Here is a 27447-nt window from a genome sequence, read left to right on the forward strand (position 1 = left end):
GAAACACGCATGGCCAGACTAATATCACCGCGTAGATATATAGTCTGGAACTTCGGTGTGGAAGATATATTTCCAAGGGGAGGTTACAAACAGTGTAATTCCATTTGACCAGACCAGACCAATCTCCCCAGGGATTTTTTTGTTCTTGTGGCAGATGTAAATTATGTCAACCACGTTTTTGTATGATCTACAAGCCCGCCATCCTTATTGCCCCAGCCCGTGGCGGACAGAATTGTTTATCACATTAAGCAAGACGAGCAAAGTTTCGAGGAAGCAATCTGATTGGCTGAAATAGTGATCAACCAGCATGACACACCTAATCAAAACATAAAGAGCAGTGAGTGTCTAAGATAGCAGTTTGCATTGGACATTTGCAGTCATATTGAAAAAATCAATCAGAAATTATGAATTTCGATCGAATATCTTAGTTACAATGAAATTGAGTTGACGTTTTCTTTTTTAAGGGCAACTGAAATCAGAATATTACACTTAAATTGATTACTCACTTCGGCGCAGGGACACAGCTTTAGCCGACAGTGTTCACTGTCGTGCCAATAATCATGGTAAAGCACACCCTCTCTGTATTATTGCTTAAATCTCCCACATATCCCCATCCTAATACAAATTATGGCCTACTGGTAGTATGCAAAATAATTATGTGTTCCTGATTTGTCCAGTGGTTTGTGAAATTAGCACAGTTTGTCAGGGTTGACGTCATGACTACCTAGTCGTTACGTCACGTCTTCCTTTTATTTAAGGCCTCGTGCCAGAATTATTCTCTGACGGATAAAAAATTACATTTGAGTTTTTATAAGAATATAAATCTAACTTTAAACTTAAGCTTACGTTTTAACTTGTCATCTCTAAAACCGGAATCCCATCTACTCGGCAAGCCTTCAGTCAAGACTTTACTCCTTCCGAGGTTAGGAGTTACATCTGGTCAGCACTTCCGCACTTGTGACCGCGGAACATTATTCAACCCTTACACAGTTTGTTTCTACCAAGCGTCACCATGCCTGCGTTTGATTGGCTGAATGCAAGAACGAGAAAACAAGGATAAGGATTTCCAACAACCGCAGACTTTTTTGTTTTGTTTTTTGCAGCGTCAAAGGCTCAAGCGAACGTTACAAAGTTTGCTTGAGTCAGCGCTGTTCGAGTTATGTACCGATGCGCACAGAATCGTAAATCATGTTTTGGTGTGAGCGTTTGCCCCAAAGCCCCCAGCTGTCACTCAAAGTGGCTCAAAGTGACTACTGGCCAATCACAGCGCATCTTTTATGGGACTGGTCAGAACGGCACACAGACTGACCCACAGTTTAAACAATGACGTTTTAATCCGTACACTGAATTGTACCAATATGGCAAAATTCCCATTCTGTTCACAAACATCCACTCCAAGTGACCCTGGAAATGATGCTGTAGAACAAATGTATGCAGTTGCACAGTGTTCCCAAGCTTTGTGCTGTGACTCACTGGATAAGACCCTGAACAATCCTTTTGGCCTGGCTTTACATACAGTACAGTATCATTTTAAATCAGGGCAGTCCCTAAGCTGTGCTGACATGCTAATAGTATAGACTATTTATGTTTACTCAAATGGTAAATGGTGCATTTATAAAGCGCCTTCATCCAAGGCGCTTTACATAGATTTACAATGTTTGTGTTTACACAAACACTCAAAGCTGGCAATTCATTGTCAATGGCATTCAATGTGTGTGTTGGGACAAACGCTCAAAACTGGCCATTCATCATTATCAATGGCATTCAATGTTTGTGTTAGGACAATGTTTGTGTTTACACAGACTGTCAAAACTTGACATAGCATGATCTATTCCAGGGGTTCTCAACCCGTGGGTCGCGACCCCTCGGGGGGTCGCCAAATTATTTTAGGGGGTCCCCAAATTATTTTTTTTCAAAAAAATTTATTTTCACGATTTTTTAAAAATAGCAGACCTACAAGCTCGTAGCGCGCCACTCGGTGGCGCGCTATGAGCTTGTAGATCTGCTATTTTTCAATAGCTAAATTATAACAATGCGTAAAACACCAAAAGGGGTTCCCGCCCAAAATGGTTTAAGGTTATTGTAGCAGTCAATTTATATTGGGGGTCGGGAGGGGGCGGGGGTCCCGATACATTGCCAAAGCATTTCCGGGGGTCCCCGGCCAAAAACGTTGAGAACCCCTGATCTATTCTACAAGATCATGTACATTGGCTATTTTTGCTACTATCATATCCTACTATAAATGCACCACGTCTCTGTGTGTGCGTGTGTGTGTGTACGTGTGTGTGAGAGAGAGTGTGTGCGTGCGTGCGTGCACTGTACGTCTGTAATCCCTTCGCCCCACCGACTTCAAATTTCGCACATGCTTTCCACACCACCACACGCAGTGCGGTGCCCAGTGTCGGTCGGATAAACGGTCTAGTCTACTTGACATGCTCAAAATAGGGACACACAACAGAGGTGTTCTCAAAAGAGAATATAAAACATAAAACATAAAACATAAAAAAGGGAATCTATGAACCTATCATCTCTTGAAATAATAACATTCCTAACATTTGTGGTCAGGGAAAATTCTACATGTGAATAAGTGACCGACCTACTGTATGTATGTATAGTAGCCATATCTTGGTCAATCGCTGGCATCAGAACTACCATGGTTACAGGTCTGTAACTCGTGCAAATGTACACCTGTACACTCTCAGAGTAATGGATGTCCGTGAAATTTTGATTTTTCATATTCCGTCCTGGTTGGCTAAGATGGCTCAAATCATGAATGTCTGATTGCCGTGACACAGTGCTGCTGACCCACAATAATAAGCTACTTGCCCTGGCAGGGACCTGTGCTCCGAGGAGCACATTCTTCTCAAGAGTTACGGGGGTCCAAACTAAACAAAAGTTTGAGAACTACCGATGTCTAGACTATCCAGCTGTGACAGACTCACCCTGGCCCAGCCTCTGGCATGGTCTCGGTGTCCGAGGTTGAGCAGTAATTGTCCGTCAGGACCGAGCTGTCCAGAGAGATGTGGCAGTCTGGCCATGCAGGAGGTGTTACACAGCTCCTCCGCTGACACGTAGCGCTCACACTGACAGCTGGGGAGGGAACGCACCGACGGTCACAAACAGAAACAGAAAAGAGATAAAAACAAAGAGCTTTTTTTCCCTTCTTTTTTGATAGTTTAAAGTTTTCTTGTGTCCGTCTCTCTGTCTCGCTCTCCTGCCGTTGTCCACTCCCACATTCCTACATGAAAGTAACACAATACATTTGCTCTAGTCTAAAGTACAGTTTTTAGGTAGTTTTACTTTATTTGAGTATTTCCATTTTTCAATACCTTTCAATACTTCTACTCCACTACATCCCAGAGACCATATTGTAATTTTTACTTCGCTACAAACCCTTAGTTACTATACACTTTGCTGAGGTGTTGGAGCTGAAGAGAATTCAATCATTATTTCAGACTGAGGGTCCATCACATACAAAATGACATAATGACAAGGCCCAAAAGCTCAACGGTTAAGGATTAACCTGTACATGCCGTACTTTTTATTTGTGTTTTCTCTATTCACTTGGTCATTAAGGTCCACATAATGAGAGGCCTGCTCTGCCGAAAACATTGCGAAAAAAGGTTATGGCCATTTTTATATACCACACCATAGACAACCAATATAAGGCAAAATTTCCCACATTTCATCATGCTTTCACAAATGTGATGATGTCAGCACAAAGGTGATGAGGTCAGCACATTTGGGCACATTTTGGCAAGTGGCTATAAATGGTAAATGGTGCATTTATATAGCGCCTTTATACAAGGCGCTTTACAGAGATTGTGCATTACATTCACCCATTCACACACACATTCATACACCGATGGCAGCGGAAACCATGCAAGGCACCAACTAGCACATCGGGAGCAATTCGGGGTTCAGTGTCTTGCTCAAGGACACTTCGACAGTAACTCTGGGGGAGCCCGGGTTTGAACTGGTAACCTTACGGTTACCATCCAGGCACTCTACCCCTGAGCCACCGCCGCCGCCGCAATTAGGGGTTCAGTCTCTTGCTCAAGGACACTTCGACAGTAACTGGGGGAGCCCGGGTTTGAACTGGCAACCTTGCGGTTACCATCCAGGCACTCTACCCCTGAGCCACCGTATTCGGCTATGGCCGAATTTAGGCCAAGAGTGTTTTTTGTGCAAAACAAATGCTTGGAATGGATTCAGAATCATGAAAACCCCCTAGTTTGACATGTCACAATTGTCACATGCTACTTAAAGCATGATGAAATTTGGGAAATGTTGCCTTATATTGGTTGTCTACAGTATGGTGTGGTATACAAAAATGGCCATAACTTTTTTCGCGATGCTTCCGGCAGAGCAGGCCTCTCATTCTGTGGACCTTAATGACCAAATGAATAGAAACTAGAAAAAGTGCCCCTTGGGGCACAGGTCTCCACCAAGCCAGGTCAGGTTGTGGCCTCCTGGTGGCGCTATAATAGGCCAATGTGAAAAGGGTACCATTTCTTCATACGCCTTTGGTGGCAATTGGATGATTTGAGGCATTTTGTTCCAAAAATGTGTTTTGCAAAAATCAACCTGTTGGTGGCGCTATAACAGGCCAATGTGAAAAGGGTGGGATATATTCCTCAGCCTAGTAAGAAAATGTGTGAAAGATTTCACGTAAATTGCATGCTGCGTTCATGATTTGAGGCTTTTGTTCAAAACGGGGCAATCTTGCAAACTGTGAAAGCCAATTATAGCCAATTAGGATGGAATATGAAATATCGGACAGATCCGACTTGAGCACATGACCATAGAGATACTGTGTAACGATTTGTGAGATTTTTGGACAGAATCTGGAGGAGTAATATCAAAAAATTTGTTTTACAAAAGTCGGCCTCCTGGTGGCGCTATAAAAGGCAGATGCGGAAAATGCAGGTCAAAGGTTTGTCCTTGTCCTCTAGGGAGTGTGTATGCAACATTTCACGCAGATCGGTGCAGTTTTAGGTAAAAAATGTGAAAAGCTGCCTCATGGTGGCGCTATAACAGGCCGTTCTGGAAAATGTGGGGCAGAGGTTCATCGTTGGCATCCAGGGAGTGTGTGTGCAAAGTTTGGCATCGACCGGGTTAACGGTGCCGGAGATTAGCTGGTAACGGACGGACGGAAGGAAGGACGGACGGACGGACACACACACACACACACACACGGACGGAGTGCAAAACATACTCTCTCCCCATGCCTTCGGCCTGGTGGAGACAAAAACACAAATAAAAAGTACGGCATGACATCACAGGTCCTGTCCAATTTTGGGCCTGTGGCTGCCGGCCCGGCTTCAGAGATATAATGTCCAAGGTATTTAATCTCACTGCAAGAAGAATGTTACTGCTGAGAATAAATTGAGGATTTACAGCCTTTTATCGTCTTTACTACGCACAATGAAGATACTCTTCTTGGCTTTATACTTATTAAATTCAATACCATACTCAGAACAAATCCTCAGAAGCTGTTAACCAAATCATCTGCGTACATAAGATGGTTGACAACAGTATTACTGATGGCACAGCCAGTTTTACAGAAGTTCAGGTTCCTAGACAGATCATCCATGTACAGATTAAATAAAAACGGAGACACAATCCCACCTTGTCTGACCCCATTACCAACATAAAATTGTTCAGCCACAGTATTGCCCCACTTCACTTGCATCGTCTGATGTGCATACCAAAAGGCATAATTATGTACTTGGGTACCCCTCTTTGGCACATTTTATTGAATAATTTATCATATCTATCATATGCCCTGTCTAACACAACAACATGGTTGAATTTTGACTCATGTATGTACTTGAAAGCAAAAATACACTGATGTGTATTGGTACCTTTCCAGCCTGTTTAACAGGATCTTCTCTAGAACTTTGGGAAATAAATGTGTATAAACTCTTTTAGTAGAGTATTTCTACCTTAGAAAGTATTGCTAAAGTATTGCTGTAAATTGCTATAAAACCACTGATTGAGTTTCCAGTCCCAGTTGCCTGTCCCCTGGGGCTTTGCTCACCCATCATCAGCCTGCTGATAAGACTGGACACATGCCCCCAACTCTCTGCCAGACTGGAAAGTATATCGTTGCTGTCGGGCAGAAACATCTCCATAACATAAAGTTTTGTTTAAATGAATGCCCTACTTGATCACAGAAAATCATCAAAAGTAGCAGATCCGCAAGCTCACCACGTTTCGAGCTTGTAGATCTGCTGCTACTTTTGCTACTTTTGAATTTGAATCCTGAAAAGTAAGAGTTTTGGACATATGGGGTTTCCACGCGACAGAGATGATATGTCTCACCACGTCTTGGCTCGGTCCCTTCTACTTGTGAGATTCTCGTTTTTTCTTAGTCCCATCTCAGATGCTACTCTACCTGCTTCTTTAAATAGCGTCAATGCTAGCGAGCTAAAATGAAGCCATCCTTCCTCTGGAAAGCGCCAATGTTTCCATCTAGATCACTGGATAATCAGCAAAGACCTCCGAACATCGTGCGTGTTATCCAAACCATGGAGAGCTCCGTAGATTTCGAGTTATTCAGCTTTTTAGTCAGCCTGCATAAAGGGAGGTGATCGGCAGCACGGTTGCGCAATACGGTCTAGGATCACTAAAGAAGGAAAGGCCAAGCAAAACAAATAAAAATAAAATCAGCGATCCTGTTTGATATCAATAATAAAGCTTATCAGACGGAACGTTACGCCAGAAGCAGTTTCCGGTTGGATTCCAACTGGCGGAACCTTCCGTCAGGAGCAGTTAATTTAAGTGCCCTTTGCCCATCATTGGGATGGTTGGAGTCTTGCCATGGCTTCTTCCTGTGGAGGTGTTTGTGTTGGGGAGTGACTGCTTGACCTGCCTGCCCCCACTAAGCTGTAAGCCTTAAACTGGGTCTACAGCTGCAACTATCGATTACCGGTATTATCTCAGCGATTATTCATCGCTTGCTTTTTTGATTCATCGAATAACCGAAAAGCACATATATCTCTGCTGTCTGAAAGAAACAACCTAACTCCAAAATGTTAATCTTTCAGAAAGAACAAAACAAGAAAACATCCAGCTCAAGTGGAGTTACAGGTTTTTGTGTAAGCGCTTTTTAATACATTTCATTAGTTCAATATTTTTTTAACCAACACACAGACGTAAAGGGTGTTCAATAGCACTGATTTATATATAATAATAAAAAGATGGCTAAACGGGTGGAGTTAGCTGGTTTGGACAGCTAGTTTGAGGATCCAATGGAGTTAGGAGGTTTTCACCGAAGCACTTTTTATTACTTCCCATTCGTTCAATATTTTTTTTAACCAAATGGTAAGCTAATTGGGGGTCCCTGGGGATTTTTTTTTTTTAGATGGTACTCTACAGCTAAATATATGTAAATGTGGGGGTCCGTGTCATGACGAAGTTTGAGAACCATATACAGTAGCAACATACATTTTTCAGAAAACTGTTTTTTTTAATCAGCCTTAGGTCTTAACGGGTTACATGGTTAAGCCTGAGAGGACAAATGTTAATCCCAACGTTTCATTCTTCATCTACATTACATTACATTACAGTCATTTAGCAGACGCTTTTATCCAAAGCGACTTACAATAAGTGTATTCAACATAGGTAGGGAACAAAAACTACTAATCACCAGAAGTCTTTAGTGCATTTTCTGCAAAAACAAGCAACCAAGAGTATACCTAGCGCTAAGGTAAAAGTGCAATATATCAGCTACCTATTTCCTTAACCGGATGAGACAAAATAGCTAAATCAAATGAGCATGAGCTAAAACAATTAAGTGTATCGACTAAACAAGATCCAATAAACAATACAACAATAGAAAACAAACGTTCGTACAACTAGTTAACAACAAGTAGGTCAGGCAGAGAGGAAGGGTAGTGTTTCCTGAAGAGGTGGGTTTTCAACCTGCGGCGAAATATGGGCAGTGACTCTGCTGTCCTAACATCAGTGGGGAGTTCATTCCACCACTGTGGGGCCAGAACAGAAAAGAGTCGTGACCGTGTGGATCGGCCAGAAGGACCCTTGAGTGACGAGGCAATCAGTCGCCCCGAGGTGGCAGACCGAAGTGGTCGGGCAGGGGTGTAGGCATCGACCATAGCCCGGAGATAGGAAGGAGCTGTTCCTTTCACTGCCCTATAGGCTAACACCAGGGTTTTGAACTGGATGCGGGCCGCTACGGGGAGCCAGTGTAGAGAACGGAGAAGGATGGTTGTGTGGGAGAACTTGGGGCGGTTGAACACCAGACGAGCCGCAGCTTTCTGAACAAGCTCCAGAGGTCTGATGGCAGATGCCGGAGCACCAGCAAGGAGGGAGTTGCAGTAGTCCAGGCGGGAGATGACGAGAGCCTGGATGAGCACCTGGGCTGCCTTCTCCGTGAGGAAGGGGCGAATCCTCCTGATGTTGTAGAGGAGGAATCTGCAGGACCTTGTCACTGATGCGATGTTTGCCGAGAACGTCAGTTGATCGTCCAGGGTCACACCCAGATTTTTCGCAGTCCGAGTTGAGGTCACCACAGCATTATCAATGGTGATGGCCATGTCTCGGTGCGGACAGCCCTTCCCCGGGAGGAACATCAGCTCGGTCTTGTCCAGGTTGAGCTTCAGGTGGTTTGTCGACATCCACGCCGAGATGTCAGCCAGACAAGCAGCAATGCGTGCCTCCACTTGGGTATCAGAGGGGGGGAATGAGAGGATCAGCTGGGTGTCATCGGCATAGCAGTGGTAGGAAAAGCCATGGGAGTGGATGACAGCACCCAGAGATGTAGTGTAGAGAGAGAAAAGAAGAGGACCCAGAACCGAGCCTTGGGGAACCCCAGTTGTGAGCCTGTGTGGTTCTGACACAGACCCTCTCAGCATCACCTGGTAGGAGCGACCCGTCAGGTAGGATGCAAACAGGGAGAGTGCAGAGCCTGAGACACCCATCCCCTCGAGGGTGGAGAGGAGGATCTGATGGTTCACCGTGTCGAACGCTGCAGACAGGTCCAGGAGTATCAGGACGGAGGAGAGAGAGTTCGCTCTAGCGGCATGGAGCGACTCCGTCACTGCCAGCAGGGCAGTCTCTGTCGAGTGACCCACTTTGAAACCAGACTGGTTGGAGTCCAGGAGGTTGTTCTGGTGGAGATAGGAGGACAGTTGTTTAAAGACAGCACGTTCGAGAGTTTTAGATAGGAAGGATAGAAGGGAAACCGGTCTGTAGTTCTTGATCTCAGAGGGGTCAAGTGTCGGTTTCTTCAGGAGGGGGGTGACTCTGGCAGTCTTGAAAGTAGAGGGAAAGTAGCCAGATGGCAGAGAGGTGTTAATAAGGTGGGTTAAGAAGGGAAGAAGTTCAGGTGCAATAGACTGCAACAGAGTGGATGGGACCGGGTCCAGAGAGCATGAGGTGGGGCGACTAGAGGTAACAAGGAGAAGGACCTCGTTAGGGGAGAGGGGAGAGAAGTGGGATAGAGAGGGGATGGGGGGGGGAAGAGGAGTAGATGAAGGTAGAGAGGGGGGGGTGGCAGGCAGACGGGTGTGGGCAGTGCGCAGGGCACCAGCCGGGGGAGGAGGGAAGGAGGATCGGATATCGTTCACCTTCTTGTCAAAGAAGTTGGCGAAATCGTCAGGGAGGAGGGACGAGGAGGGAGGAGGGGGTGGTGGTTGTAGGAGAGAGGAGAAAGTTTCAAAGAGTTTTTTAGGGTTGGAAGCAGAAGCCTGAATTTTAGTGCAGAAAAAAGCAGCTTTAGCAGCTGATAGAGAGGAGGAAAAAGTAGAAATGAGAGATTGGAAGGTGAGAAGGTCCTCCGGGAGGTTGCCCTTTCTCCATTTGCGCTCAGCCGCTCTCAGGCTCCGTCTCTCAGTCCGCACTGAGTCCGACAACCAGGGGGCAGGTGGAGTTTGGCGTGCAGGCCTGGTGGTGAGGGGACAGAGATGGTCGAGAGAAGAGGATAGAGTAGAGAAAAGAAGATCTGTGGCGGTATCAGGGGATAGAAGAGCAAAGGATTCAGGGGCAGGGAGAGCAGAGAGAACAGAAGAGGAAAGATCAGTGGAGGAAAGTGAGCGAAGATTGTGACGTGAGGAAATCATGTGGGTAGGGAGGGGCTGTGAGGGGGGAGAGGAGAGAGAGAGAGAGTAGGACATGAAGTAGTGATCAGAGAGTTTCTTACCCTTTTCACTGGAAAGAGGAGTGACAGACAGGTTAGCAATAGAGCAGCCTCTGGTGAAGATCAGGTCCAGTTGGTTGCCCGCCTCATGGGTAGGAGGAGATGGGGAAAGAACTAGGTCAAAGGCGGCGAGAAACGAAAGTAGTGGGTCTAGCTGCTTCTCAGTCGGGAGGTTGAAGTCACCCAGAAGGATGAATCCAGAGCCATCGACAGGGAAGTGGGAGACTAGATGGTCCAGCTCCTCCAGGAAGCCACCAGCAGGGCCCGGTGGGCGATAAACAGCTGCAATGGTGAGCTTGACTGGATGAGAAACAGTGACCACATGAAATTCAAATGAGGTAGGAGAGAATAGTGACAGTGAAACAGGAGAGTATTTCCATTTTCTGGAAATGAGCAGACCAACCCCACCACCTGTCCGCACGGCTCTGGGAGTGTGAGAGAAAGAGTACACATCTGACAGAGCCGCGGGCGTAGCAGTGTTTTCTGGTCTGATCCAGGTCTCAGTCAGAGCAAGGAAGTGAAGGGAGAGCAAGGATGCGTAGGCTGAGATGAAAGCAGATTTGCCTTCCACCACAGCCGAGTGGCAATTCCAAAGCCCTCCCGTTACCACTTGCTCGACGTGAGTTGAAAGAGTAGGATAGATGAGATTAGTTGTGTCGCGACATCTGGGTGTAACCCAGTGTTTGTGCGACCGCCAGGAAGAAGAGAGGACAGGAATAGGAAGAAAACACATTGTAGATCACTAAACATATACTACAATACACTACTATATCTATCACACTACTATATATGTCACTAATCAATGCTACAGCTTATCGTGCAGTGACGAAGTCGGACTTTGACAAAGTCGCCTGTCGCCTTTGTTCGCCTGGCCTTTGACAAAGTCGCCTGTCGCCTTTGTTCGCCTGGCCTTTGACAAAGTCGCCTGTCGCCTTTGTTCGCCTGGCCTTTGACAAAGTCGCCTGTCGCCTTTGTTCGCCTGGCCTTTGACAAAGTCGCCTGTCGCCTTTGTTCGCCTGGCCTTTGACAAAGTCGCCTGTCGCCTTTGTTCGCCTGGCCTTTGACAAAGTCGCCTGTCGCCTTTGTTCGCCTGGCCTTTGACAAAGTCGCCTGTCGCCTTTGTTCGCCTGGCCTTTGACAAAGTCGCCTGTCGCCTTTGTTCGCCTGGCCTTTGACAAAGTCGCCTGTCGCCTTTGTTCGCCTGGCCTTTGACAAAGTCGCCTGTCGCCTTTGTTCGCCTGGCCTTCGTTTGCTGGCCGCCGCTTAACAGCTGACGCTTTCACCTGGTGGTATAAGGCCAATCCAACTGATTGCTAATCGTCTGCCAGGAGTGCTGGCTAAACCACTCACTTCACACTTCACAAGGAAATCAAGTGGCCTATACTACTTATCAAGTGGCCTATTACAGGGTGAAACTAATTAAACTAGTCTACTAGCCTACTGTTTGAACACAAACAATACAACTATAAACTACTGACTACCACACAAGCTAATAATATAATACTAATACAAAAGCACTTAGAGTAACACTAACAGCAGTTTGCTAAAATACAGAATAATGCTACTTACTCAACTAGACAGGTCAGGAGCTCTGTTCACTTCAAATGTTGGTTATCTAATTGATGAATAGGCCTACAACAACAAACTCACATGCCCATCTCTACGTCCAGAGTTCCACCATGAGCTCCACAGGTGACGTTGCAGTCATACAGGTTGGGGAAGACACATTCCCTGGTGGCCGCCAGACGCACTTCTCCTGTAACGCACCGCCTGTTCACCTGCGCACACGCACACATGTACACACGCACACACACACACACACACACACACACACACACACACACACACACACACACACACACACACACACACACACACACACACACACACACACACACACACACACACACACACACACACACACACAAGGTGACCACCGAAAACTACAAGATGACGTTACGCAGCGGTGGTAAGGGACTCACCGTTCACCCAAACATATATTCTCTGTTTTAACTAACCACCGTTTCGGGGGGCACCTACAGTAAAAGCGGGGTATGAATAGGCCTTAGTGCGATCACAACAATGACCGAAAAAGAAAGACAGAAAACACAGTACATTGGGCCTACAACAAGAAAAGACAGAAAACCCCCTACATTGGGCCTACAACAAGAAAAGACAGAAAACCCCCTACATTGGGCCTACAACAAGAAAATACAGAAAACCCCCTACATTGGGCCTACAACAACAAATAGAAAGACAGAAAACCCCCTACATTGGGCCTACAACAACAAATAGAAAGACAGAAAACCCCCAACATTGGGCCTACAACAAGAAAAGACAGAAAACCCCCTACATTGGGCCTACAACAAGAAAAGACAGAAAACCCCCTACATTGGGCCTACAACAAGAAAAGACAGAAAACCCCCTACATTGGGCCTACAACAAGAAAAGACAGAAAACCCCCTACATTGGGCCTACAACAACAAATAGAAAGACAGAAAACCCCCTACATGGGGCCTACAACAAGAAAAGACAGAAAACCCCCTACATTGGGCCTACAACAACAAATAGAAAGACAGAAAACCCCTTACATTGGGCCTACAGCAACAAATAGAAAGACAGAAAACCCCCTACATTGGGCCTACAACAAGAAAAGACAGAAAACCCCCTACATTGGGCCTACAACAAGAAAAGACAGAAAACCCCCTACATTGGGCCTACAACAAGAAAAGACAGAAAACCCCCTACATTGGGCCTACAACAAGAAAAGACAGAAAACCCCCTACATTGGGCCTACAACAAGAAAAGACAGAAAACCCCGTACATTGGGCCTACAACAAGAAAAGACAGAAAACCCCCTACATTGGGCCTACAACAAGAAAAGACAGAAAACCCCCTACATTGGGCCTACAACAACAAATAGAAAGACAGAAAACCCCCTACATTGGGCCTACAACAAGAAAAGACAGAAAATCCCCTACATTGGGCCTACAACAACAAATAGAAAGACAGAAAACCCCGTACATTGGGCCTACAACAAGAAAAGACAGAAAATCCCCTACATTGGGCCTACAACAAGAAAAGACAGAAAACCCCATACATTGGGCCTACAACAAGAAAATACAGAAAACCCCCTACATTGGGCCTACAACAACAAATAGAAAGACAGAAAACCCCCTACATTGGGCCTACAACAACAAATAGAAAGACAGAAAACCCCCAACATTGGGCCTACAACAAGAAAAGACAGAAAACCCCCTACATTGGGCCTACAACAAGAAAAGACAGAAAACCCCGTACATTGGGCCTACAACAAGAAAAGACAGAAAACCCCCTACATTGGGCCTACAACAAGAAAAGACAGAAAACCCCCTACATTGGGCCTACAACAACAAATAGAAAGACAGAAAACCCCCTACATGGGGCCTACAACAAGAAAAGACAGAAAACCCCCTACATTGGGCCTACAACAACAAATAGAAAGACAGAAAACCCCTTACATTGGGCCTACAGCAACAAATAGAAAGACAGAAAACCCCCTACATTGGGCCTACAACAAGAAAAGACAGAAAACCCCCTACATTGGGCCTACAACAAGAAAAGACAGAAAACCCCCTACATTGGGCCTACAACAAGAAAAGACAGAAAACCCCCTACATTGGGCCTACAACAAGAAAAGACAGAAAACCCCCTACATTGGGCCTACAACAAGAAAAGACAGAAAACCCCCTACATTGGGCCTACAACAAGAAAAGACAGAAAACCCCCTACATTGGGCCTACAACAACAAATAGAAAGACAGAAAACCCCCTACATGGGGCCTACAACAAGAAAAGACAGAAAACCCCCTACATTGGGCCTACAACAAGAAAAGACAGAAAACCCCCTACATTGGGCCTACAACAAGAAAAGACAGAAAACCCCCTACATTGGGCCTACAACAAGAAAAGACAGAAAACCCCCTACATTGGGCCTACAACAAGAAAAGACAGAAAACCCCCTACATTGGGCCTACAACAACAAATAGAAAGACAGAAAACCCCCTACATGGGGCCTACAACAAGAAAAGACAGAAAACCCCCTACATTGGGCCTACAACAACAAATAGAAAGACAGAAAACCCCTTACATTGGGCCTACAGCAACAAATAGAAAGACAGAAAACCCCCTACATTGGGCCTACAACAACAAATAGAAAGACAGAAAACCCCCTACATTGGGCCTACAACAACAAATAGAAAGACAGAAAACCCCCTACATTGAGCCTACAACAACAAATAGAAAGACAGAAAACCCCCTACATTGGGCCTACAACAACAAAAGAAAGACAGAAAACCCCCTACATTGGGCCTACAACAATAATAGAAAGACAGAAAACCCCCTACATTGGGCCTACAACAACAAAAGAAAGACAGAGTCATGATAACTACTTTTTATATATGTGATGTATGCCATGCTTTTGTTATTTGTTTTTATTATTGCTTAATGTAAATCGCTCTGGATTAAGAGCGTCTGCTAAATGCCTAAATTGTAAAATTGTAATTGTAAACAGAAAACCCCCTACATTGGGCCTACAACAACAAATAGATACACAGGCTGCTCGGATGGGCAGCCAATCACCACCGTGACTGTTCAGAAGAGCGACCCTCGCCCATAGGGATGTGAATTTCTGCCTTTCTCTTTATGGGGTGAGGGTCTGGGCCTACTCACCTGGCAGCTTTAGAGAACAGTCAGCATTCCGCCTATCAAAATGTAATTCCTGGATACCCTGTGTTATGCAATACCTGTTTTTTTTGTACCTGTTGTACCTGTCTGTCTCTGTCCCTTTTATGACCATATATGGAGTTTGTGTGTCAGGCATGCCCAGATATGGAATCTAGGCCTGTCTATGACATACTATTGATGACATCAGCGTACTTCACCTGCGTTTCTGGACAAGCTGATAGCTCCATATATGCCTATATATGGGTATATCGCTTGGGCCAGTATTCCTGAACCACCACCTACTGTATGCGAACGCCTAGACGCCAGGCACTGCACTCCCTCGAGTCCTCTTCAATGCACACGGCAAGTTTGAAATGGGTCGGTCTCATCTATATGTGCATGAACATAATATATGGGCATAGTGGTCATATCTGTGGTTCTGGTCAACCAGATCACCACTATATGCCTACGGGCGTATCGGTTGGATCAGTGGTTCCGACGACCCTCGGGTCATCTGAGACGCACGCTGAGTTTAAGTCGGTCAGTCGGACGGTTCTTGAGTTACAGTAAAGGAGATACAGAGATTTGCACATGTATAGCAGGGGTTCTCAACGTTTTTGGCCGGGGACCCCCGGAAATGCTTTGGCAATGTCTCGGGACCCCCGCCCGCCCCCTCCCGACCCCCAATATAAATTGACTGCTACAATAACCTTAAACCATTTTGGGCGGGAACCCCTTTTGGTGTTTTAAGCATTGTTATAATTTAGCTATTGAAAAATAGCAGATCTACAAGCTCATAGCGCGCCACCGAGTGGCGCGCTACGAGCTTGTAGGTCTGCTATTTTTGAAAAATCGTGAATTAAAAAAAAAAAAAAAAAATCTTTTTTCTTTTTTTGAAAATAATTTGGGGACCCCCTAAAATAATTTGGCGACCCCCCGAGGGGTCGCGACCCACGGGTTGAGAACCCCTGATGTATAGTACTAGTAGAATGGGTGAAGTATTAGAAAACCTGCGCAAATCGGCATCATTAGGTACTACATCCATGGCAATGGTTTGTGTTGTGACATCAGTCATGCATACATGCTGTAAATAAGTTCTCACAGTTGTCAAATATTACTTTAAGTTGAGAGAGCTAATTAACAGTAGGTTGAGAGATAGACTGTGAAATAGGTAGAGATGTACTGGACTGTGCATAAGAAAGGAATACCACAGACACCAACGCAATGGTATGTTGTTGTGGCAGGAGGTGACAAAGTGTATGGCGTATCCTACTCTTTCGAATCAGATATCCAGACTGAAGTGCATGTCTTCAACCCAGAGCCTTTGCAGTGGAAGAAGTTGCTCCCAGTGACAAATGAAAGCGGGGGATATCCCCTCGAACTTCCATCCATCGGCTCTGGCGCCTCAGCTGTGCTAATAGAAGGTATCATCTACATCTGGGGTGGATGTACATGTATACTTGTATCTCGTATCTTGCATTACTCCAAGGAACTTTATGCATTTGATGTCAACACCCACAGATGGTTCAAGCCCAAGAGTTTGGGGACTGTTCCAGAGTCGAGGGCCTACCATTCAGCATGTGCTCTGGGGAATGTCATGTATATCTATGGAGGATACACCCAGCTGACTGGATACTTTAATGACATCTACAAGTTGGACACCACAACAATGGTCTGGTCTTTAATTAACACCAGAAGCACCCCTCCCCCTGCTTCAATGTATCACTCAGCCACCATCATCGGGACAAAGATGTTTGTATTTGGGGGGCAAGTGCCTGCCGAGAGGTACCACAACAGCATCAGAGTGTTTGACACAGAGACGAACCGTTGGCTGAGCACACCTTCCGCACAGCTTCTTCCAGAAGGACGCTGGCTTCATTTAGCCTTTGAGCACAATGGAGAGCTGTACATATTTGGTGGCACTGGCTCCTCCTCCAGAGGCAGAATCTTGAATGATCTGTGGAAATACAATCCAGAGACCTTCTCCTGGAAGAAGGCTGAGCCCAAGGGGAAAAGCCCAGATTTTTCGATCTGTAGGTGGTGCTATTGCATGGTGGGAGATCGAATCATCATCTTTGGAGGATACAAAGGATCCACACCCGATGATGACCTTTACATCATAGACTTAAGTCCCAGTCTGAAGACATTATGCAAGCTTGCAGTAATTCAGTACGGACTAGAGCAGTCGGAACTCACACACGACATCAGGTGGGAACTGGCAGCCATGACTAGCAACAGAAAAAGAAAAATACTAGCATAGCTTACTTAAGAGGAAGAAGAAGGAAAGGAAACTGATTGATACCTTTACTTAAGCCAAACAAATGTGAGTAGCCTACTTCCACCACTGCTACTTACAAACGTTTGGGATTCACTGGTGCAGTACTGACCTCAGGCTGACAGTCCAGCTCACTGTCAGCGGTGGAGATCTTAAAGTCCAGCTGGTTGTAGAAGATGAAGCCCGTTCTGCACAGACAGGAGCCGTCCGAGTGCTGGAACGCTCGGTTCTTACCAATGCAAGTACAGGACGGCGACCCTGCATTGCAAATTAACCGCATTAGTGCAGTGGACTACAGCCCCCTTGGGCTTCATTATTGCTGTTACAATCAGTGTTAATTCGCCAAAAAAAATAATAACTATCTTTTTTCCAGTGCTGTAAAGTAAGCAAGTACATTGGAAGTGATGCCACAAAGAAATGAGCAGACAAAAATTGGAAATGGAACAATATAAAATGTAAGCTGATCAATGGGTACTCGCAACTGAAAATGTACAGAAAATGTACAGAATTTTCCGTTCATTAAAGAGCTGGCGAGATGGGGGGACCTCTGTTGTTGAATAAACACTCTATAGAAATTCATGATTACTATCATATATGTGCTTTAACCATATAGTGCTTTAACCATAAACAAAATAGACCAAATGGTAAATGGTAAATGGTGCATTTATATAGCGCCTTTATCCAAGGCGCTTTACATAGATTCACACACACATTCATACACCGATTGCGGCGGAAGCCATGCAAGGTACCAACCAGCACATCGGGAGCAATTTGGGGTTCAGTGTCTTGCCCAAGGACACTTCGACATGTAGACAGGAGCCGGGATTCGAACCGCCGACCCATGGATCATTGGACGACCTGCTCTACCTCTTGAGCCACAGTCGCCACACATAACCACGACCAAAAATAACACTGAGGATTTTTGCAGATTTTTGCATTGTTCCCAGGGGAAAACAATAAAGAAATCCAAAAGCTTGAGACTCACTGCCCTGCTGTATGATGATTAAGTGAGCACACCTGCTGTGGAGGTGGAGGAGCTGCCACAGGGGAAGCAGGCCTTCTGTGCAGCCAGGTGGTTGAAGGTGCCAGCTGGGCACGGCAGGCAGTCCTCCGTTCTCTCTGCGCGGTCCAGGTGACAAAAAGTACCCGGGCGGCAGGGCACAGGGCTGTTGGAACCCACGGGACACACGTGTCCCAGAGGGCACGGATTACTCCGATACACGTCTGCACCTGGGCATGTCAACAATATTAACACAACACCGTTGATTTGGAGGTAGTTAGTGTCGTGCTGTAGAGATGGTTCAAACCTTTCTGTACTCCCCTCTACACCATGAAATCTCTTCGCTGAAAATAACCAAACTGCACACGTCGCAACGCAAATATGTTTGTTCTTGTTTTACACAAAGAACGTCATCATTCAAAAACGTAAAAGTAAAAAAAAAAGGGTTACCAGATTGTCGTTTGACAGGAAATAATTAAGACTGGACATATGCCCAGCTTTGTGTGTTTGTATGAATAACAGCGATGATTTGATTGGCTAATCACCCCAAGTGCATATTGAGGATAAAAAGTGAAGACACAAATTGCAATTGGCCAGAATGAGATGATGTATGATGATAAGGTGTGATTTTTACATAAAATGTTTCATTTATTTATTTTCTGGGCATCTATTGTTAATTATATCCAATCAAAAGTCTTTATGACTTAATATTGAGGTGGTGAGAGCATAGTTTCCAAAGCAGTGGGCGTAGGTTTGTTAGCGTTTTCATTCTCGGCTCTTTTCTAGCAACTGACTTGCCTTTAGAAGTCCCCAGACGTGTCGGTCAGTGGAGATCTTTGATCATTTGGCAACAAAAGACTAATTAAACTGTTATGTAGCTAGCATACCTGCAAAAACCATGTAGCCTATCCCTTTCTAGTGAACTATAGCTGAGTGGAAGTTGACATGGGTTTCAACATTGTCTCATAACCGTAAGACTGTTGAAACGGAGTTCTGAAATAATTGCCAATGGAGTCAATGAGTCAGAATCAGAATCTTCTTTATAGACGCCTTATCAGACGACGTCACACTGATAAGAAACAGCATGTGCGCGCATAAAGGCAGCAGAAGAACACCACCTCTCATAAGATGCAATGGAAAAGTTCTAACTGCACTCATGTGTAAAAAATGCCCCATCAAACTTTCAGATGCTGTTTTTCTCCCAGTGTGGAGGAAGAATGATTAGGATTTTTATTGTGATCTCTCGCCCTTGAAATATATAATCCTTGGTTTCTGTTGTGTTTGAACAATAATAGCAATTAAAAACAGTTGTCCTCAAAACCACACCTCCAGTCGCTGTCATAAGAACGGGAGGTGCGCTCATGAACACGGCAGCAGCAGAGCCTATTTGTGCACGGCTGCACGCGCACCTGCAGTCCATCAAGTATAATTTATGCTTCGTCCCGTGATGGTGTCGCGCACATAGTCGCATCTGCGATGCGATGTGAGCTTGTATATCAGCTGTTCTCTGTGCGCAATACTGTTGGGCTTTGAAGTATAAATGTCTCCTAGGGTGCTTCTCACTAGCCAACTCACAAGAGGAGGTTGAATGGACTGAAACCATCGCTCCCCAAAACAACAGGTTTGGAGATCTGTTGGGAATTGATTACATGAAACAGTCACCCGCGCCCAGTCCCAATGTTTGTAAACAAATAATTGGTCTATTGTCACATCACAGTTTTACAAGTAAAAATCACACCCGTGTGAAGTGAAGAGTGCTCTTATGTCTTATCATTGTACATCATCATGACATAAAATAGCCTTTGCTCAGACACTATGTTGTAAAATTGTCCATTCATTGTCAATGTGAAAGTTTGTTTAGGACAAAGTTTGTGCACACAAACCAAAAGCTGGATATAAAAGAAAAGTGGGTGAAATTAGTTTTTGTGCATAGTTCCCATCGTGTTATTTTCCAAGAAAACAAAGACAGAGCATTGGGGGGGGGGTTAGGAGATCAAGGCAAGAAAGACAATTTAGAAGCTCTGTACCTGGAGGGCAGTGGTATCCCGCTGGGCATGGAAGGCACTGAAGGAAGGGAGAGAGGTAAGTACGATAGGTGCCTCCCTCACACGCCACGCAGCAGCTGCCCTTGGAGCCCCGGAGGCCGTTGATTTTGACGGGCATGGAGCCCCCATCACAGGAGCGCATGTGGGAGCTGTTGGCGGGGCAGTAGTAGGGGAATGGGCAGCTGCAGAGGGACAGTGAGCGGCTGGGTTATATAAAACTTTGCATACATACATACATTATTCTACTCGACTTCAAAAGACATGTTTCGGGGATTCTCGATGCCATTGGGACTTGCCTCCGACCTGCTATGTGTGGTGGGGGGGCACAAAAATACTTTCTTCAGTATCACCACCCACTCCGGGGGTGGATGAGAACCGCACAGAGTAACGTTTCTCAACGTGCAGGTCCGGGGACTACCATGTGACCAAATGGAACATTTTGGGTCACTGTTTTTTTTTATATAATTTTTATCCCACGATTTTGTACCCCATTTCTTTTACCCAGTGTCAACTATCTAATGTAATTCCGGGCGCTGTAAGCGCTGTGACAGTGTAGATTGGGGACCCTGCAGGGATAAACAGTGGTATCAAATACAGCAGGACAGCAAACCCATTGTTGAGTGTTTTAATACAGGTTGAACATCGTGAACATCTCAGACAGTCTCAAACAGGTAAGAAACAACAATGCCTGACTGGGGAACAGGACTGATATGCACATGACATGAGGGCTGATTACAAAATGAGTAGGGGTGTAACGATACGTAGACAGCGATACGCTACACATCACGATGCATGGTTGACGATCATGCTTTATCATTGACTAGTGCAGTGGTTCCCAAAATGTTCATGTCAAGGACCCCCAAATTGACAACAATTAGCCCACGGACCCCCACTTGAAAAGATATGCCAGGGACCCCCATAAGAGAAGCTTTTTACAGCTCTAGCAGTGATTCTCAACCCGTTTCATTTCAAGGACCCCCAGTTTGACATGCATTAGGCTACGGTCCCCCATTTAATGGCATTTCTATCTCTGGGACGCCAATTTATATTGTAAAATCAATGTTAATTTAACTCTGAATTATCATTTAGCTGGGGACCCACTGGAACTCCCTCAAGGACCCCTGGGGGTCCCTGGGCCCCACTTTGGGAACCACTGGACTAGTGGACTCACAGTTGCTTTGGGACGTTGTAGGTTTGCGATCCCTGAGGACAGAAGTAACCTGCAGGACAGACTTGGGGCTCTGCAGTCTGGGGTCCACAGTACGAGCCTGCTCGGCACAGCTTCTCTGAGACAGCCCCTACAACAGAACAGTTTAGACACTTTTTGTTTATTTTTCGACGGGACAGAGCATATTAAAGTGTAAATGTGGCTGCACATTGGTACGTTTTATTCCACTGCATTTTGTGGATCCGAAATCCGCAAAAAAAGAGTCACACAAAACAACCTTGCACACTGAGTGCGATGCGTATCATTTATATTCATAGCTTTAGATTCATAGCATGTTTTCGCAAAACGAAATGGAGTGGAGTGGCAGCAGCAGTATAGATGATCCCCTGATCCGATCATTATTTTTGTTTTATATAGTGGGTCCCTGCTTCACTAGAAATTGATTAGATGCGATGTCAGCATGTTTTTCTATCTCTCCCTCTCTCTGTTTCTCTCGCTATGCATTCTTCCACTGCTTTGGGTGTGTGTGCGTGTGCGTGTGTGTGTGTGTGTGTGTGTGTGTGTGTGTGTGGTTGCGCTGCTACCTATTTTCACACCCACTCGGGCAGAGGTGCAAGACTCTGTGTCTTTGAAGTCTGCATGCTGCATTTCATAAAGTACTTTCTCCTTTCCAACAAAATGATCAACTTCTCAACCGAGACCGTGGCAGAAACAAAACAAAAACAAGTATGGTGGCTCTGGAATGACACAGCACTGCTCAAAGGTGAAAGACAGCTGCGAAAAACGGATAAAATAAAACGTTATACAGACGAAATATCTGGCGGCAGTGTGCAAACGTGATTTTTGGACATGAAGCTGTAGGAAACACTTAATATAGTGGTTGCAAAGGTATTAAAATGATTGCCCGAGTTCCGTGGTGGCCCTGGTGGGAGTTCTGGTCTGGTTTTGGTGAATATTAAGTAGTTCCGGTGATTTGTTTGGGGGCACTGGGGGAAAATCATTAAAAATAAATGAATCCCCAAAACTAGCAATAATTTGTATTGTTGACCTACAGAAAGCACGGCTTTCGTTCAACTTTGACCCCTCTATCACATTTTTTGTGCTGCTACTGGCGCAGTGATACTGGACACAAACAATGTTCTAACATAAAGTAGCATAAATACACCAGATTTAGCAGTGATGCTAATTTTCATCCGTAGTCCCCACAAAAACAAAGAGCAGTGCACAACAAAATGCCATAAATAATACAAATAAATTACAAAACACTGTTTCAAGCTAATAAATGAACTACAAGCACACTTGTAAAAATAAGTGGTCACAAGCCTGGTTATCAAGCAACCATTATTTGGTTCTCAAAGTATTTGTTAATATAACTTCACAATCATTTTAAACACTTTAACCAAATGCTATACTTTGGCAATTCAAAACACCTCTAACTCCACCTCCTCTCTCCCTCTCATGCAAGTATCTGACAATTTATAAAGTCACAATAACAACTTTTATGAGGCAGTATTGCTTTGTTTTAAAAATATAAGACTTTCTTCATTTCCTGGAAAATGAACATTTTGGAGTTCTGCTCGACAACAGAGTTATACAAGCCACTTTGTGCCGTGCTATGGGGTGCAGTATATACAGTATCTAGTGTGTAACTCTGGGGGTGCTAATTATACATGTATGTTGTTACTGGGATTGAGGGAGGTGTCACTCTATATATTGGCTACATGTATGTGTTCTGGGGGAGGGAAAATAAACAAGTTCTGGGCTGTTCTGTTGTGCTAGGGTCTGGACTGAGTGAACTGAGACACAGCCCATGTTCTGATATTAGTAGCCTTGGGCTAGCCACCCTGTGTATTGTTTTAAGTCAGTGACCCTCAACCTCAGGTTAGTTTGTGCTGCTGCCGCAAGGGTCAGGGAATAAATCTGGGCTCAATGTGAGCTAGCAACTTGAACATCATATCCTCGCCTCGTCCTTCTAGCTACCCCGCAACGTCTATATATATATATATATATATATATATATATATATATATATATATATATATATATATAAAGTGACAATTCTTAACTCAAATCTTTGCTTCTGGAGGTCCCTGGCACACAAATATTTTTCACATGGGGGTCGGCGGCCAAATGCATATATAATTTCGAGGGTCCTTGACATGAAACCGTTTGAGAACCACTGCTGTACTGTATGTTACCAGGTCAACTCACCAGGGGGGCATTGGTAGGAGGCCCTGCACGGTATCCCCTCCACGTTAGGCTGTCCTGCGGTGCGCGGGTCCGGGCAGTACGTTCCCCCTGCACAGGGCTCACACTGGCCAGGCGCTGCACCCCCTGGAAGGGGTCTCTTGGTGCCCGCAGGGCAGAGAATGGGCCGTCCGGTCCCGCTACACCAGTACCCAGGTGGGCATGGCTTATTGGAGTAGTCTGTCAGACCTTAAATGAATAATAATAATAATGTTCTGTTCATTTGCCGTTTGTTTTCATTTACACTATAGCCAATAATTTCAATGAGTCAATTAACCCTCCCCATACATGTCTGTGCTTGCCACTGCTATTTAACGGGAGGACATGGCACCTCTGTTCTCCCATTTACAGTAACACACCCTGCAAATATCACCATCCCCATGCAGCATTCATTTGTCAATTTCTGTGTACGTCTTGGTACATTATGTGAGCTTCAGGAGACATCAATTCTAGATGAATCTACTGGGCAACTAATGTGTATAGTTGCCATCGGCTGGAAAACACTTGTATCTCCATATTAAAACATTAATGGCCTATTTCATTGTACAAGAGCATTGTACAGAAGCAGCGGAAATAGTCGATCGACAAGCTCACAACGCGTTGCATCGAGACACTAGAAACTAGAGCGGTGCCCATTTGGCACCGGCCTACTTGGAAATGCATGCCCCACACAGTTATGCCTGTGTCCCTTTTGCCCATATATGGAGACAACCTCCAGATGTCAGAATGTCGTCAGAAGAGGGCAGCTCCATATGGAGATCAGGTCCTGGGCAGCGGCCTTTTGTGGTGCCCATATATGGAGTTCTTTGTCAGACATGCCCAAATATGGAATCTATGCAGATGTCAGAATGATGTCAGAACAGGACAGCTCCATATGGAGGTCCACGGCCCGGGCAGAGGCCTTTTATGGTGGTTCTGGACAACTGTGGGTCCGACCGAGTCGACACCGGCCACTGCACTCCCTGTGGGGGTGTGGAACGCGTGTGTCGAATTTGAAGGTAGGTGGGGCGAACGGTTCTCGAGTTACGTGCACACAGACATAGAGGTACAGTACACACACACAGACAGACAGACATACAGAGACGTGGTGCATTTATAGATAAGATGTGAAAGTGGTTAAGTATCTGAGGTGGGTTTTCTTTATAATTAGTTAACCAATTAAAAGTATTAAGAAGAGCTTGTGACTAAATAACTGGAACACAGGTTATTTTCTTTTCCATGTCCTTGAACATTTTTATTGAACATAACTCACAGGTGTTCAACATAGATGAATCAACAAATACACCAATTAAAATAAAACTAGATTGGTGGTGCTTCTATGATAAACAGGAACATAAATCCCCCTCTGTGTCTTTTTCTTGTTACTTAAAGTTATTTTACATTTACACCCTCTGCTCCAGTCTTTTCTTCCTTCTTTTCTCCGTAGTTTTGTTTTTCGACCTTGCTTTGCGCTTCACGGTATTTTGTACACAATAGTGGTTGTGTGAGGTTCAGTCAGTGTGACACATGTATACTGTACCTGTGGAGTTACAGTGGGTGCCAGGGGGACAGGGCAGACAGTCTCCCTTGCTGCCCGCCCCAGGCAGGGCTCTGTAGGTATAATAGGGACACTCCCTGGGTCCTGCCGATGCACCGTAACCATCACAGTAATGACCAGCAGGACACAGATACAGCACCGGGTCACCTGTGTGGGGGTGAATGGATTTAACTCAGTGAAAATGTTTTGATGAATTGAGTAGGCTACAGAAGGAACCCAATGGAAACAAGCCATAGGCTTTCTTGGGTTATAAAAATCCTCTTAGCCGACATTGTATCAAACTGTACTTTCCTGTGCTCCAACATTTGACCGATGTGTCTGTCCATTTCAGAACGGCGACAACAGCTTCGGCCACAAAGCAGCAGTGCTGTTGAGCAGCCTTGAAATGAATGGACAGGGATTTAACCTGTTCGTGTAGCTTAATGAAATGAACTCAAAGGCACTGCTCACTTCGCACTGGGTGTGATGTTTTTTTGCAAACTGCTAAGTATTCATTCAATCTATCATTAAATCAATCAAAGCTCTGTTTTCTGTTATTCTGGGGACACTGAAAATAGCCGATCGACAAGCTCACAAGTCATAACGTTAACTTGTGAGCTTGTCGATCGCTATGTTCAGCAAAAGTTTTCCCCACAATATGCGATTAAAAGAAAGTTTGAGAACCATCGAGTCAGAAAGCCATTCCAGTACCAGCTTTGCACCAGTGTTGAGGCGGGCAGGGCAGACAGTCCTGTATACTGGCACCTCCCGGTGACCGTCTGATGGTGTTGGCAGGGCACGGCTCTGCCCTCAGCGCACCCTCGGGGCAGAAGAAACCTGGCACCAAGAGCATGCATTTCTAGTTACAGCCTAATTTATTCTTCCTAGAAGCCAAGGAGGACGGTGTTACCTTTAGACAAGCAATGGAATACGAGTAATAGTAATGTGTTCTCTGTAAGTGTTCGACAGTGTTTAACAAAGAATTGGAGGGATGTTGAGGTCTTTTTTTTAACCACATATGTTCTAATTTATAAACCAGCTTTTCGCTATTTTACAAGCTTACATTGCGTTGCGATGCAATGTGATCTTGTACATCTGCAATTGTCAACTGAAATTTAGAACAATAATTCATAGTTTATATTTAGACAATGACAAGCAGATTTTCTATAATTTTTTGGGGGCAAAATTGTGAACCATGAATATAGGCTACCAGGTGGACATGTCCAATGTGTGACATGTGTTGAATGCGGTGTGTACCAGGTGGGCGCGTTCCAGTATTTTGTTTAGTTTATTAGCACATTGTAATAGAAACAATAGGCCTACATATCAAAGAAAACTAGTTACAGTATTGTGCGAGAAAAGGAAGAAGCCAGCAGGCTTATAATAGCATAGATTAAAAGTTCAATAAGATCAATACAAAATAATACACGTTTACAAGGGCAGCAGCAGTGCAATAAATAAATAATAAAAGAAGAAAAACTAATTTGTAAAGATTACACATCAGAACTAAATCATACGGACTACAGTGAATGTGATGAATAATTCATGTTTAAAAGTACGACAAAAGGGTAAATTAAAATCATCTCTTTGCCTTATGGCGTAGGAGAATGTCTTGTTGCATTTTCTTTTTAATTTGAACATAAACAAACAGGATTGAAAAACATTAACGTTATCTAAAGACAATAATGAATATTTAATAAAGAGAGGTGCTGCAGATGGCTCATGTCTATGATAAACATCTTCTGAATTATCAGTAATTTAGTTTGATATGATGGATATGCCCACACAATATTACAGTGATGAATATGGGGGGAAATAAGCTATAATAACAAAGAGAGATGAAGGATGAACAGATTTATCTCAATATGCCCAGCATCTTCATAGACTTCATATACAGTAAACAGTTAATAAATACATCAATGATGCCATTATAATCCATTCTGGTGGATAAAGCCTTGGCCTGGAAGACAGTCAAAGTCAAAGTCAAAGTTGTACAATTAGTCACAGACGTTACCGCAGTGAAATTTGTCCTCCGCATTTGACCCATCTCTTGGAGCGGTGAGCCGCAGCGTGCGCCGCGCTCGGGAATCATTAGTTGATTTGACCCCCAATCCAACCCAGTGATGCTGAGTGCCAAGCAGGGAGGCATTGGGTCCCATTTTTACAGTCTTTGGTATGACCCGGCCAGGGATCGAACCCCGACCTCCCAGTTTCAGGGCGGACACTCTAACCACAAGGCCACTGTCTGGTAATCAGGTGGTCTCCAACCTTCTTAACCCATTCAGACCGTACGACGTCTGGGAACACTTCACTGGCTACCCATCAAACCAG

At 44.8% G+C, this 27447-nt stretch overlaps 1 protein-coding gene across 1 annotated transcript in view; it reads right to left on the reverse strand.

Moving 5' to 3' along the window:
- LOC306931991 (uncharacterized protein) overlaps nucleotides 1-27447 on the reverse strand; it is a 202584-nt gene that overhangs the window by 37558 nt on the left and 137579 nt on the right. Inside the window, exons 77-85 of the mRNA XM_079513696.1 lie at nucleotides 25828-25953; nucleotides 25120-25284; nucleotides 23565-23789; nucleotides 21357-21483; nucleotides 20231-20367; nucleotides 18158-18370; nucleotides 17253-17398; nucleotides 11813-11940; nucleotides 2943-3090 (exon numbers count right to left, since the gene is read on the reverse strand). Of these exons, the coding sequence (XP_079369822.1) occupies nucleotides 2943-3090; nucleotides 11813-11940; nucleotides 17253-17398; nucleotides 18158-18370; nucleotides 20231-20367; nucleotides 21357-21483; nucleotides 23565-23789; nucleotides 25120-25284; nucleotides 25828-25953 (1415 nt within the window). The remainder of the gene's footprint in view (nucleotides 1-2942; nucleotides 3091-11812; nucleotides 11941-17252; nucleotides 17399-18157; nucleotides 18371-20230; nucleotides 20368-21356; nucleotides 21484-23564; nucleotides 23790-25119; nucleotides 25285-25827; nucleotides 25954-27447) is intronic.

Source organism: Electrona antarctica, assembly GCF_951216825.1.
Source record: "Electrona antarctica genome assembly, chromosome: 11".
Taxonomy (NCBI): Eukaryota; Metazoa; Chordata; class Actinopteri; order Myctophiformes; family Myctophidae; genus Electrona; species Electrona antarctica.